Below are 15,909 nucleotides of genomic sequence, written 5' to 3' on the forward strand. Positions count from 1 at the left end.
GCAGGTTAAAGACATTCAGTAATTAACATCATTCCTTTTCGTTTCCAACATTGGAATTCCCAAGATATGGAAACACTTAAAATAAAACTCAAGGAATTGAGTCTACTCTTGGTCCAAGCCACATCCCAAATTCCTTTTTGGGGGGGTCTCTATTCATGTTGGATTCTGGGAAGGATTCCATTGCCATGCCCTAAGAGAAGTATCAAAGGGGCTGATTAGATTCCCCTACATTGTAGAAACAGGCCCATCAGCCCAACCAGCCCACACCGACCCTCCGAAGAGTAACCCACTCAGACCCATTTCCCTTTGACTAATGCACCCAACACTATGGGCAATTTAGCATGGCTAATTCACCTGACCTGCACATCTTTAGATTGTGGGAGGAAACCCACGCAGGCACAGGGAGAACAGACTTTGGATATGAAGGAGGTCATTGACTAAAGGTCAAGAATGTCACCATGTAAGAGATCAAACGTTCTTTATTTGCCTGACAAATCTTTAATACAGACACTAACCAAAGTCTAGCAATCTCAGCCCCATCCTGCCCTCAGCATCCACAGCCTTCCAAATAGCCTTTGACCTTTGAAAAGTACAAGCCCAGGGTTTAACCCTTTAAGCACCAATATCAGTTTCTGGCTAATTCACTATGTACCTCTCCCGATTGTACAACTACAGCACCAGACTTTATCAGTACTGTGCTGGTGGTGGTGGTGGGGTGGGGGGGGGATTGTGGGAAGGGGTGCGGTTCACGTGATGGTCAGGTACCTCTTCAGCGGGTGAGACATGACACATGCTCACAGCCTTGTCCTTGCCAGTGCTGCTCACGGTCAGGTGCGTGGGCTGGAAAATCTTTGTTGGCTCCAGGATGAGGACCTGTTGAGGAAAGTGAGAGTTGAGGTTTCAAACTGCCTATCGAGGTCTCTCCTTCATAAAGGGCACTGAACAAACTATCAAATCGCTCCATATTCACTTTGGGGACAATCACCCAAACTCTCAGGGTTAACCCTGCTCACACCAGGGATAAAACCTGGTTTCATCCTGTCTCCATACCAGAGTCAGCCCTGCTGCAACATCTATGGGGGGAGTTCACCTAGGGGGCTGCTTATAACAATGGGTTTGTGTACAGTGTGCAATTGCTGTTGTATAGATACTCTTAAACACAATGTATCATAAAAAAGTTAAGTCTCCACAGTCCTACAGATCCTAGCACTGCTCTCTCATCAAATAGAGAGAGAGAGAGAGAGATGACTGGTGGTGGTTTAGCCTGAGGGGTCACCATGCCTCAAATGAGGAGAGACATTGAGTTGGAGAATTCTTCATGGTAACCTCAGCCAGTGCAGGATTGAACCCACAGTGTTAAAGTCCCTCTGTATTGTACACCTGTCATCTAGCTGACCAAGCTAACCAACCTTGTTACAATGTGCACAGCGTACACCGATTCTGCAGGACCAACCAATATGGTGACACCAGTTGGTAGAGTGATCCCAGCTGGTGGCATGTCCCCAGAGGGTAGTGTGTCTGCAATAATGGCTCACCAGAAATGTGTCTGCAGGTGCTTTGTCCCTGCAGATTGACAATAAGAATTCCATCCAGAAGTCTACCAGGTCCTGCTTGGCCAAAGGCTGCTCATTGGTGTCTGTCTTGAAGCGTCTGTAGAGTAAGTAGGTCTCCATTGCTGATGCCAGGTACCTTGGGGGTGGTGGGGGGGGGGGGGGTCAAAGAAGGGGAGGAGACAAAACTATCAGTATGAAATAGGTTTCTCATTAACCCATAAAACGCGGTGAATTGAAATGCTGTGCAGACTAGGACAGATCAATGCTGGAGAATACAAGCCTCTCTAATTCAGGAATGCGGAATTGGAACGGAATCAAAATGCAAAGGGAAGATTCATGTCTAACATCAGACAGGCTCACTAATGTGAGGCCTTCCCACTGCCTCTCTTAGCCAGGCTCTGTGAAATGGTGCTGTCCTGCAGGTTGGACTGGGACCACAGCAAACATCTTCCTCATAATTGTTACACTGACCCACTCCCCCTTCCCACTGTGAAGCACTCCCACTTTAATCAACATTGTTGAATCCTTTATCCAAGCACAGTACAGCTCAGCAACTTTTCAACTGTTTGGAATAAGGATTGATCTGCTCTCTTCATCAGCCTGGGGTCATATCGCTTCACCCTAGTTCAAGTTTACACTCAGGTGCACTTATTCAGCTCTGGGTTCCAATTACAAACTGGCCTTTTGCATTGTGACAGTTGTTAGTAGAGCAGCTTTCCTGGGAAGGAAGAAAGGTCCAGACAAGTGAAACATGCACCAGCAAAACATTTATCAGTTCAAACAAATCATGCAGAGTTCCCAGGGGTGTAATCATTTACACTCTCACATATATCCACACACAAAGATAAACAGTCACATTCTTACATATACATAAGCATTTGCACAGATACATTGACATACACACACTGACATGTACAAAGACACACTTACACACTCACACATGCACAGACACAAACACACACTCACATTCACACGCACTCTCACACACACATGCACAGATGCATCCACACAGTCACACATGCACAGACGCGCACAGTCACACAGACACACACACACGTACACACATACATACAGACACTCACACATGCACACACATACATACACATACAGACACACATACATGCAAACACACATGCATACACACATGCACACGCACACACATACACACACACACTCACACATGCACACACATGCATACATGCACACACACATCCACACACTCACACATGCACAGACACACGCACACACATGCACAAACACACACTCTCAGATGTGCACGCACACACACTCACAGATGCACACATAGACACGCATACATACACACTCACACCTGCACACACACGTACATACACACACATACACAAGCACATATACACGTACATACACACAGACGCACACACACAGACGCACACATACACGTACATACACACAGACGCACACACACACGTACATACACACAGATGCTCACACACACGTACATACACACACTGACACACACACACATACACACACAGATGCGCACACACACGTACATACACACACAGACACACACACACACAAACACACACACACACACACACAGACGCACACACATACACACAAAATTGTAAGTGCACTTTTGGTCGAGCTTCCTCAGGGTTCGGTGTACCGTCGATATGGGAAATGCTGACCGCCTCATTTACTGATCCAGTACTGTACCGAGGAGGTGCTACAGTGCTGTCAGTGTCGTCTTTTTGTGGTTTATTTTTCTTTCTTAGCATGTGGGCATCACTGGCAGAGTCAGCATTTGTTGCCCATTCCCAAATGCCCTTGAATTGAGCAGCTTGCTGGGAGGCAAATTCAGAGGGCATGCAGGGTAAAACCCACTGCTGTGGGTGTGGAGTCATGTCCAGGGTAAGGACAGGCAGGTCTCCTTCCCTAAATGGCATCGGAGAACCAAAATGGGTTTTTAACAACAGCTGATGACAGTTGTCATGGTTACCATTATTGAGATGAGCTTAATATTCCCGATTCATTAACTGAATTAAAAGTAACACCAGTTGCCATGGTGGGATTTGAACCCATGTACCCAGCTTTTGGTTTCTGGATTACTGGCCCAGTGACATATCTCTGCAGCACCACGAAAGCAAAGTCCCATTGCTTTTCCACTGGATATTAAATATCCCACAGCACAACTTCAAAGAAGAGGCTTTTTCACTCTGGACACTGGAGAGTTACCAGAACCACAGTCATGGGGAGCTAGGACTAGTCTCTGAAGGAGCCAGGAAGGTTATAAGACTTGACAGTGGAAAGCAATTGAAGCAGCATGAACAAAGTAATTTCAGGGAAATTGAAAGGTCATGCAATTTCAAGTATGGACATTAAACACTGTCATGTTCAGACAAGGAACTTGATTCACATCAAGTTAAATTGGCTGATTCATAAATGTCGCTGTGATGGTATAATTGTTTCTTTGAAATCTGTTGAGAGATTGCAGTGATCATTTCAGATTCAATTACCGAGTCCTGACTCACCAGACAGGTGCGTTCAGTCTGTATAGCTTCTCTGAGGCCTGAATGATCTTCGTCTGGTCATTGAATAAGATGCTGGCACCAAAGAAAAACCCCACGTCCCAGTAGAACTGCATCTTCTCCAGACTTCCCTTGCGTCCCAGCAAGCTGCTCAGCTTCATACCTGCACAACCCCAAAACCAGTTCCATTACCATACAAGTCCCGAGAAACATTCCAAATGCATGCGGGAGCCAGACTGAGCAGATTCACTTCAGCCGCGGTTGGAGTTTAATTTCTCATAAAACAAACTGCAAAGCCGTGTGCAAACTCCGATTCTCAAACAGAACCGTCAAACAATATGGGCATTACCAGCAATTTATTGCTTATCCTTAGGTGCCCTTGAACAGAGTGGCTTACTCTGACCATTTCAAGGTTCAGTTAAGATCAACCACATTGATCAAACTGATTGCTACTCACTAAGAATCTCACACTAAAGGCAAGGACTGATTAGGGATAGTCAACATGTCTTTGTGCGTGGGAAATCATTTCTCACAAACTTGATTGAGTTTTTTGAATAAGTAACAAAGAGGAGTGATGAGGGCAGATTGGTGGACATGATCTATATGGACTTCAGTAAGGCATTCGACTAGGTTCCCCATGGGAGACTGGTTAGCAAAGTTAGATCTCACGGAATACAGGGAGAATTAGCCATTTGGGTACAGAAGTGGCTCAAAGGTAGAAGACAGAAGTTGGGGATGGAGGGTTGCTTTTCAGACTGGAGGCCTGTGACCAGTGGAGTGCCACAAGGATTGATGCTGGGTCCTCTACTTTTCATCATTTATACAAATGATTTGGATGTGAGCTGAAGAGGTATAGTTAGTAAGTTTGGAGATGACACCAAAATTGGAGGTGTAGTGGACAGTGAAGTAGGTTACCTCAGATTACAACAGGATTTGGACCAGATGGGCCAATGGGCTGAGATGAGGCAGATGGAGTTTCATTTTGATATATGCGAGTTGCTGCATTTTGGGAAAGGCAAATCTTAGCAAGACTTATACACTTAATGGCAAGGTCCTAGGGAGTGTTGCTGAACAAAGAGACCTTGGAGTGCAGGTTCATAGCTCCTTGAAAGAGGAGTCACAGGTAGATAGGATAGTGAAGAAGACGTTTGGTATGCTTTCCATTATTGGTCAAAGTTCAAAGTTTGTGAGAAGATTTGTAGCTCGGGTGCTTATTGTTGTGGTTCTGTTCGCCGAGCTGGGAATTTGTGTTGCAGATGTTTCGTCCCCTGTCTAGGTGACATCCTCAGTGCTTGGGAGCCTCCTGCGAAGTGCTTCTGTGCTGTTTTCTCCGGTATTTATAGTGGCCTGTCTCTGCCGCTTCCAGTTGTCAGTTCGAGCTGTCCACTGTAGTGGCCGGTATGTTGGGTCCAGGTCAATGTGTTTGTTGATAGAGTCTGTGGATGAGTGCCATGCCTCTAGGAATTCCCTGGCTGTTCTCTGTTTGGCTTGCCCTATAATGGTAGTGTTGTCCCAGTCGAATTCATGTTGCTTGTCGTCTGTGTGTGTGGCTACTAAGGATAGCTGGTCGTGTCATTTCGTGGCTAGTTGGTGTTCATGGATGCGGATCGTTAGCTGTCTTCCTGTTTGTCCTATGTAGTGTTTTGTGCAGTCCTTGCATGGGATTTTGTACACTACACAGAAATAGAGAACACACACCAGATCATCAACGACACACTCACAGGAATCTGATTCACTAGAGAGGAAGAAAAGGACAACCAACTCCCATTCCTAGACGTGATGGTACAGAGAACACCGAACGGAGAATTCACCACAAAGGTATACAGGAAAGCCACACACACAGACCAAGTCCTGAAATACGAAAGCAACCACCCAACACACACAAAAGAAGTTGCATCAAGACACTGTTCAAAAGGGCCACAACACACGGCAGCACACCAGAACTGCAAAAAGAGGAAGAAGAACACCTATACAATGTATTCGCCAAAAACAGATACCTCCGCAATTTCATCAACTGATCCCTAAGAGAAAGACAACGGAATGAGGACATACCACAACCCAAAGGACTAGCCACGTTACCATACATCAACAGCATTTCCGAACTGACAGCCAGACTACTACGACCACTAGGACTCATAACAGCACACAAACCAACAGCCACTCTCAGACAACAACTCACCAGGACAAAGGACCCAATACCCAGCATGAGCAAAACCAATGTAGTGTACAAAATCCCATGCAAGGACTGCACAATACACTACATAGGACAAACAGGAAGACAGCTAACGATCCGCATCCATGAACACCAACTAGCCACGAAACGACACGACCAGCTATCCTTAGTAGCCACACACGCAGATGACAAGCAACATGAATTCAACTGGGACAACACTACTATTATAGGACAAGCCAAACAGAGAACAGCCAGGGAATTCCTAGAGGCATGGCACTCATCCACAGATTCAATCAATAATCACATCGACCTGGACCCAATTTACCGGCCACTACAACGGACAGCTGGAACTGACAATCGGAAGTGGCAGAGACAAATCACTATAAATGCTGGAGGAAACATCACAGAAGCGCTTCACAGGAGGCTCCCAAGCACTGAGGATGTCATCTAGACAGGGGACAAAATGTCTGCGACACAAATTCCCAGCTTGGCGAACAGAACCACAACATTGGTCAGAGTATTGAGTACAGGAGTTGAGAGGTCATGTTGCGGATGTACAGGACATTGGTTAAGCCACTTTTGGAATATTGCGTGCAATTCTGGTCTTCTTCCTATCAGAAACGTGTTGTGAAATTTGAAAGGGTTCAGAAACGATTTACAAGGATGTTTCCAGGTTTGGAGGATTTGAGCTAAAGGGAGAGGTTATGGCTGTTTTCCCTGAAGTGTCGGAGGCTGAGGGGTGACCTTGTAGATGTTTATAAAATCATGAAGGGCATAGATAAGGTAAAGAGACAAGGGTGGGGAAGTTCAGAACTAGAGGGCATAGGTTTAGGGTGAGAGGGGAAAGATATAAAGGGACCTAAAGGGCAACTTTTTTCATGCAGAGGGTGGTGGGTGTGTGGAATGAGCTGTCAGAGGAAGTGGTGGAGGCTGATACAATTGCAACATTTAAAAGTCATTTGGATGGGTATCTGAATAGGAAGGGTTTAGAGGGATATAGGCCCGGTGCTGGCATGGACGGCATGGATGAGTTGGACTGAAGGGTCTGTTTCTGTGTTGTACATCTCTATGACTATCGATCCAGGGATACTAAATATGCCCGAAGCACATATGTGTTTCCATTATAATGGGACAGGATTTACTGAAATTTAATTTAGACATTTAATTAATCATGGCAGTGTTAATGCACAAATGGGTCAGTGATTGTGAAGAGGAGAAACCCTGTGAATTGCCAATCACCAAGTTCTGGCTCATTTTCCACCAATCAAACATTAGCTTTTCACGAGAATAGCATCGTGCCACCCTGCGCTCAGCAAGCAGCGGCTTTTGCATCTGGAGCTGGTCCCTGGGAACAGGGAGCCTCTGCCAGGACCAGATTCACCACAGTTGGCAGTGAGATTCGTAAACTCATTTTCACGCAGGGTGTGGTGTGAATCTGGAGTGTACTGCCTCAGACAGACAGAAAGGCAGCTTTAGTCGAGGCTTTCAAAGGGGAACCGGATCACCACCTGAAGAGAAAGTAAAGTTGCAGGGCTACAGAGGAGAAGGCCGGGGAGTGGCATTAGGCAAACTGCTCTTGCAGAGAGCTGATGGGTTGAATGGCCTCCTGTGCAGTCATCATTCAATGATCCTCACTTTGTTGTGAATGTGGAATGCAGAGTCTGAAGGTCAGATAGTGAATTTAATGGTTTTGGGACTGTGATTTTAAAGTATACCCAATCTCGTGCTATCCAGTGGCTGTGGGGAGGGACAGAGAATAAAATGGAGGATTGTGGGTCTGGACTCTGGATGAGGGCATTTGGATCTGAAGGTCTGATACTTTAGACATTTATGAGGAACGGTAACAACTTGAAGAATAATGAGGCAGCCTGGGATCATAGACAGCAGATTGTGAATCACTACCACTTCTGGATCTAAATCCTGGGGGTGAAAACAGTGTGGGCTCCACCACAGCACAGACTGCAGGATATCCCACTAGCATCAGCTCAGGGCAAGGAGGGCTAGGCAATATGTCCCAGCTTTACAGTGATATAGACAGCCCCAGGATGAGCACCATAAAACGGGCCAGTTCAGACTTCGGCATAACTTCAGAATACAGAAAGTCAATCAGAACAGAGTAATGCTGAAATAAAGACACAAAATGCTGCATGGATGGAAGGGAGATAACATTTCAGATCCACAATCTTTCATGAGAAATGTGAGAAAGATGGGAGGTTTCCCACAGGTCAAATAAGGAAGGTGAAATGGGGAAGGTTGATGATAGAGCAGAAGTGTTTAAATAACAAAACAGTCGGATCTACAAGAATAGTAATGACACCGGTAAAGAAATAAAAAATATGACAGTCAAGGATGTGAATGGCAGAGTGGTGAAGAGCTCAAGCAAAAACAACATAAAAGTAAAGTAAACATTGAAACATGATAAAAAGGGAACAAAATGGACGCAGAGGGTATGGTCTACAATGTTAAGCCCAGAAGATGCTGAGGTTGAGCTTCTCTGGAACAGTGCAACAGAGCAAGGTCAGAGAGGTCAGTGTGAGAGCAAGGTGAAGGATTAAAATGGCCGGCCACTAGGAGATCAGAGTCATGGCTCCAAACTGTACAGAGGTATCCTGAGAAATGGTCACCCTATCTGTGTTTAAATCCACAGTGTCAAGCAGACCATGCTGAGAACAGCATATGCAATATATATACTAACCGGGAAGAAATACATCCCAATTGCCAATTCACCAGAAAAGTATCTGAACCAAGACTTCATTTTGAAATATGTAAATACTCTACTAACTCTTTTTCAGTTTCCCTAATGTCGTACATAGAGTGAAATACATGCAAACACTTCCAAACTGATAGAATCTTTCCTTGATCATACAATTATCACAAATCACTGGTGGTTGAAATACTGCACCACCGATATGAGATTAGATATTTGCTTTTATGAGGAAGGATGATCATGTTTGGACTTCCTTACCTCAAAGGGCTGTGGAAATTAAAAAGGTTCAAGACAGAGATTGATAAGATTTCTAATTACTGATGACATCAATGCGGGTAATGTGGGAATAAGGCATTGAGATGGATGACCTACACTAGTACAGCAGTTTCAAGGGGCTGAATGGTCTAAGCCTGATGGGCTTATTGTAGGATAATGTGAATGGATCTTGTGTACATGGATAAATGGTAACACCAGTGAAATTCTGTGAATTCTACTTACAGGCTGGTGGGCCATGATTGAAATACTTTTAAACATTTCTGGGGATATGGGTATTACTGGCAAGATTGGCATTTATCGTCCATTCCTAATTGCCCAAAGGTTTCATACAACTGTGTGGATGACATTTATTCTCAGTTGAAACGTAAAATGGCTGAAGAAGAGTTACACACGAAACGTTGACTTCGCCACCTCCCGATGCTGTGTTCTTCCAGCCTCCTGCTTGTCTAATAAGGACACCAGGCTGCCATTTCTCATGAGTATTAGCAAAGCAGGTCAACTTATACTGAATGAGTCTGAATATCCTACTGGACAGTCATGGGGAGAGTGTGCCAACTCCACACAGACAGTTGCCCAAGGCTGGAATTGAACCCGGGTCCCTGGCACTGTGAGGCAGCAATGCGAACCACTGAGCCACCCCCAAAATCTGTCATCAGCACAATCACATTGGCCCTTCTTCTGTGACTTCTGAATCTGTAACAACACTCAAAGTTATGGTGGCAAAACCCACTATAATTAATATAAAGCTTAACAGTAGCACTGTCCAAACATCCTCTCAACGGTAAGTCACTTGCAAGCAATCGGTCAGAAGTCTATTTAATGACCCATTGATACCACACAGTCTACAAACATGCAGCATGGAAACAGACACTTTGGTCCAAGTATCCATACCTACCAGACACCCCAATCTCACCTGGTCCCATTTGCCAGCATTTGGCTCATATCCCTCTAAACCCTTCACAAACCCATCCAGATGCCATTTAAATGCTGTAATTGTACCAGCCTCCACCACTTCCTCTGGCAGCTTGTTCCATAAAAGCACAAACCTCTGTGTGAAGAAGTTACCCCTTAGGTCCTTTTTAAATCTTTCCCCTCTCACCTTAAAGCTATAACCTCTATTTTTTTGGATTTCCCTGGTCTTGGAAAAAGACCTTGGCTATTCACCCCATCCATTCCCTTCATGATTTTATAAACCTCTGTAAGGTCAACCCTTAGCCTTCAATGCTCCAGGGAAAACAGCTCCAGTCTCTCCCTGTAACTACAAGTGCTTTAGGGGTTCATGGGGTATTTAAGAACCTGTATTGAGAAAAAACCTTTTCAATTCCTGGGCCTGCATGTTTGTCAAAATAGAATACATGTACAAGGTGAGTTCTCCATTCTTCCAGTGAAAAATTATTACAGCGAGCTTCAACATTTGGCACAGTCTTTACTTTCTCATGAGACTAATGAAATTCGGCATGCCCACATTTTTATCGATGCACTATAGAAAGCATCCTATCTGGATACATCACAGTGTGGTATAGCAACTGCTCTTTCCAAGATCACAAGAAACTACAGAGAGTTGTGAACACAGCCCAGTCCATCATACAGACCAGCCTTCCATTGACTCCATCTATTCTTCCTCAGGAAAGCAACCAACATAAACCAAGCCCCCTCTCAACCTGGTTATCCTCTCTTCCACCCTTTTCCACTGGACAGAAGATATACAAGTTTGTATACACGTACAATTAGATTCAAGAACAGCTTCTTCCCCACTGTCATCAAGACAGACTTCTCAAATGTTAATTCTGATCTCCCTCTCTCTCTGTACCTTCTCTGCAGCTGTATCACTGTACTCTGCATTCTGCACTGCTATCCTGATGCATTTTGTATGGTACAGTCTGCCTGTATAGCATGGAAAACAGTACCTTTCACTGTATCTCGGTACATGTGACAACAATAAATCAATCAAACAATGTGACTTTCACTTGTTACAACGATACGGTAGCATGCTACAGAAAATCACAGAGCAACAGAAACTAAGCAATCTAACCTTCATTGACCCTATCAAAAAGTTTGCAATCTGGTTTATGATTCTTTTACACAATTTAATAACCCAAACCAAATTTCAGACTTAGAAAATCTCACACATCAGGAGAAAATAGTGCAGAGAAGTTAAGTTATCATGGCTGAGCTGGAAAGTTGATTTGCAGATGTCTCGTCCCCTGTCTAGGTGACATCTTCAGTGCTTTGGAGCTCCCTGTGAAGCATTGCTGTACTGTATATTCTGGAATTTATTTGGCTCCGTTTCTGCTGCTTCTAGCTGCCGGTTCCAGCTGTTCGTTGTAGTGGCCGGTATATTGGGTCCAGGTCTATGTGTTTGCGGATAGAGTCCATGGATGAGTCCCATGATTTTAGGAATTCTCTGGCTGTCCTTTGTTTAGCTTGTACTATGATTGTTGTGCTGTTCCAGTTGAATTTGTGGTCCCTGTCATCTGTATGCATGGCTACGCAGCTGGTCATGGTGTTTAGAGGCTAGTCGGTGTTTGTGGATGCGGATTGTTAGTTGTCTGCCTGTTTATCCTACACAGTGTTTCGTGCAGTCTTTGCATGGAGTCTTATAAATTATGTTAGTCTTGCACATGATGGGTATCGGGTCTTTTGTTCTGGTGAGTCACTGCCTGAGCATGGCTGTTGGTTTATGGGCTGTCATGAATCCCAATGGTCGGACAAGCCTGGCTGTCAGTTCGGAGACGCTTTTTAATGTAAGGTAACATGGCGAGTGAGTTAGTTTGTTACTTAGAATCTCTACAGTGTGGAAGCAGGCCATTCAGCCCAGCAGGTCCACACACCAACCCTCCGAAGAGTAACCCATTCCCTTATTTCTCTACTTTTCCCCTGACTAATGCACCTAACACAACGGGGAATTTATCATGACCAATACACCTTACCTGCGCATCTTTGGATTGTGGGAGGAAACCAGAGCACCTGGAGGAAACCCATGCAGACATGGGGAGGATGTGCAAACTCCACACAGACAGTCATCTGAGGGTGGAATCGAACCCAGGTCCCTGGCGCTGTGAGGCAGCAGTGCTAACCACTGAGCCACCGTGCCAGTTGTGGCATGTCCTTGTCACCACTAGCTGTTCCTGGTAGCCATACACACAGATGACAGGGACCTCAAACTTGACTGGGACTGCACAATGCCCATAGGACAAGCCAAACAGAGGACAGCCAGAGAAGTCCTCGAAGCAAGGGACTCATCCAGGGACTTTATCAACAAACATACAGACCTGGACCCAATATACCAGCCACTACAACACACAACTGGAACTGGCAACCAAAAGCAACAGAAATGGAACCAAATAAATTCCAGAAGGTACAGTACAGCAGCACTTCACAATAGGCTCCAAAGCACTGAAGGTGTCACCTGGACAGGGGATGAAACAATGGCAAATCAACCTTCCAGCTCAGTGAACATACCCACAACCATGACAATCAGCGGCTGAGCTACAAATCTTTACAGAAACCTCGAGGTAAGTTATCTCTTACTAACAATATTCTTTTTAATTCTGGGCAAAAATTTACACAAGTAAATTAAAATTCAACACTTCAATTTAACAAATACTTTGAAAGCTAAAACAAAATGTAGGGATGGAATGAGATCACCAAAGCAGCTCCTAAATAAAATATTGTCATTTCACCATTTACAGTCTGCTTGAAGCTCCCCCAGAGTCACTAGGATTAAGCAATGGACGAATATCAGGCAAATTAATCATCTCACTGCAATTCCTTGGCGGTAAATTCACACAGTCACACATTTTTGGAGCAAGCCTGATCAGCCTCTCAATCTGATCTGCAATTTAATAAAATCATAGCTGATCTCACTGTAGCCTGAAAGACACCATTCCACCCGCTCCCAATATCCTCAGATTTTTCACTAATGAGGGAACCAATTTATTTCTGTCTTAAATTCCCAGGTTAGCTAATAGAATTGTGTGGTTCATAGAATTACGCTGTTTTAGAGCTGTATCTTTTAGTTTTTACGACTGTTATAGATTGAAACTGTAACTTCAAATAGAAGGTAAATGAAAGCCTTTTTAAAATGGCATGGGCTGGAGACTGCACAAAATTTAGCTTGGGGGGTTTAATTGCTTAGAGACCTGAAGTTGATTCAGATTGAGTTATTGAGTGGGAGGTGCAAAGTATTTATAACTGATGATAATGACATGTTTCTGAGTTTTACAAGAAGCAGTCCATGAGTCCCCAAAGATCCCAGAGAGACGTTATTAATATCAAGCTGTAAGCATTTCCACTGTAAACTACTTACTTACCTGCAGGCTAAATGAATGTTGCGATATAAGACGACTAATTAACATTTCTACTAAGATGCTAAGGACTATCCAGTTCCCTGTTTCTATGGAGGGGGAAGTAGATCTTCAGGTCAGGTGAGAGAACTTCCCTATAAAACACGCAATGTCACAGATGGCAGACACAGGTTTATTTGGTGTTTTCTGATGATGTAGAGAGCAAGTAGCGACATTAGGAGAAAGTGAGGACTGCAGATGCTGGAGTACCAGAGTTGAAAAATGTGGTGCTGGAAAAACACAGCAGGCCACGCAGCATCCAAGGAGCAGGAGAATCGACGTTTCGGGCATAAGCCCTTCTTCAGTAGTGACATTAGCCAAGCCTGCAACATTAGAGAAAATGCTGGCTCTATTGTTTACCCCACAGAACTTGGAAGGGAGTTCATGCTCAGTTTGAAAACCAGGTTTGTGAAGAGTTAAAAAGGCTGGAAGATTTGCCTAGCCTGGACTTTGAGGGAACAGTCCACAGTATTATATTTGTGGTGAGAGACAGTCCTGGGATTACACACTGCCCAGCTTGGGAAAGTTATGGGAAACAACTTATTTGAAACTGGGTGCAACTATGAATTGTTGCTAAAAGAATTCTAATTCTTGGAGGAGTGCAATGTGTAACAAATAACAAGGCATTCTTTATTACTACGGTTTAAAATATAAATTGCCAACAAGCACCATTCTGTTTTGGCAATAGCATTTTTAAAAATTATCTGATGCAGAAAATGGCTTTTTAAAACTTATTAACTCTTGAACCTTATTGAACATGAAACTTATTGAACCCTTTTCAGCCATTAACCAGAAGTCAGAATTTCTCTTTTGAAAGTTACTGGTCTCTACAGACGATAAGATCATTATGCATGGACAAACTCAATAAATGCTGCAGTACTTTGGGATAAAATTGTATGGGTTGGAATAGGAACGCAAATGCATAATTCTCCAGATGCTGAAAATCTAGAATGCAAACAGAAAATGTTGGAAATATTCAACAGGTCTGGCTGCACCTGTGGGGAGAGAGGAACAGAGTTCATGTTTCAGATTGCTGAACCTCATAGAGTCTTGGATCATGAGGTTCACTCTGTCAGGTAACACAGTTGTTGTTTCTCTCTCCCACCCCAACACACACTGGCTGACCAGCTGAATATTTCCATTCGGTCAGGCTTTGCCGATATCCATCCTGATCCCAGTTCAAACAACTTCCCAGAAACAGCCTTTGCATTTTTTGTTAAATGCAAAATGTGCATTTAATCATTTTTAGGCGGAATTACAGATTATTCATCATCTATTGCTGTCATAATGGAGACATGGATTTCACAGGGGCAGGAATGGTTGTTGGATGTTCCAGGGTTTAGATATTTTAAAAAGTTTGGGGGGGGGGGGTTAAAAGAGGAGGAGGAGTAGCATTGTTAATTAGAGAGTGAACCACAGCTGCAGAACATGAGATTGATGAGCAGGGTTTGTCTACTGAGTCAGTATGGGTGGAAGTCAGTAGCAGGAAAGGAGCAGTCACTTTGTTGGGTGTTTTCTACAGACCCCCCCCCAAATAGCAGCAGAGAGATGGAAGAACAGATTAGACAGCAGATCTTGGAAAGGTGCAGAAATAGCAGGGTTGTTGTCATGGGTGACTTCAACTTCCCTAATATAGATTGGAACCTCCTCAATGCAGATGGTCTGGAAGGAGCCAATTTTGTCAGGTGTGTCCAGGAAGGATTCCTGACTCAATATGCAGATAGGCCAAATAGGAGGAGGCCATATTGGATTTGGTGCTTGGCAATGAGCCAGGCCAAGTGTCAGATCTCTTGTTGGGACAGCATTTCGGTGACAGTGACTGCAACTGCCTCACCTTTACCATCACCATGGAGAGGGACAGGAGCAGACAGCATGGGAATGTATTTAATTGGGGGAGGGGAAATTATATTGCTATTAGACAGGAGCTGTGGAGTATAAATTGGGAACAATTGTTCTACGGGAAATGCACAACAGAAATGTGGAGGCTGTTTAAGGAGCATTTGTTGCGAATGTTGGATAACTTGGTCCCACTGAGACAGGCAAGGAATGGTAATGTGAAAGAGCCTTGGATGACAAGAGCAGAGGAACTTCTTCTCAAAAAGAAGGAAGCTTACATGAGGTTGAGGAAGCAAGGATCTGGCACAGCTTTAGAGGATTACAGGGTAGCTAGGAAAGCACTCAAAAATGGACAAAGAAAAGCAAGGAGGGAAATGTAAAAGCCTTGGTGGTAAGGATTAGAGAAAACCCAAAGGCGTTCTACACTTACATGAGGAATAAGAGAACAATCAGAGCGAGGGTAGGGCCGATCAGGGATAGTGCAGGGAACTTGTGTCTGGAGTCTGAA

The 15,909-nt window shown here is 44.2% G+C and overlaps 1 protein-coding gene across 4 annotated transcripts in view; it reads right to left on the reverse strand.

Moving 5' to 3' along the window:
* LOC140453677 (mitogen-activated protein kinase kinase kinase 5) overlaps positions 1-15,909 on the reverse strand; it is a 167,810-nt gene that overhangs the window by 61,014 nt on the left and 90,887 nt on the right. For all 4 annotated transcript variants that reach the window (XM_072548596.1, XM_072548594.1, XM_072548593.1 and 1 more), the window contains 3 exons: positions 4,067-4,226; positions 1,536-1,689; positions 766-873 (listed from right to left, as the gene is read on the reverse strand). In XM_072548596.1, coding sequence (XP_072404697.1) covers positions 766-873; positions 1,536-1,689; positions 4,067-4,226 — 422 coding nt within the window. The remainder of the gene's footprint in view (positions 1-765; positions 874-1,535; positions 1,690-4,066; positions 4,227-15,909) is intronic.

The sequence above is a fragment of the Chiloscyllium punctatum genome, chromosome 27 (assembly GCF_047496795.1).
Source record: "Chiloscyllium punctatum isolate Juve2018m chromosome 27, sChiPun1.3, whole genome shotgun sequence".
In the NCBI taxonomy this organism is placed as follows: domain Eukaryota; kingdom Metazoa; phylum Chordata; class Chondrichthyes; order Orectolobiformes; family Hemiscylliidae; genus Chiloscyllium; species Chiloscyllium punctatum.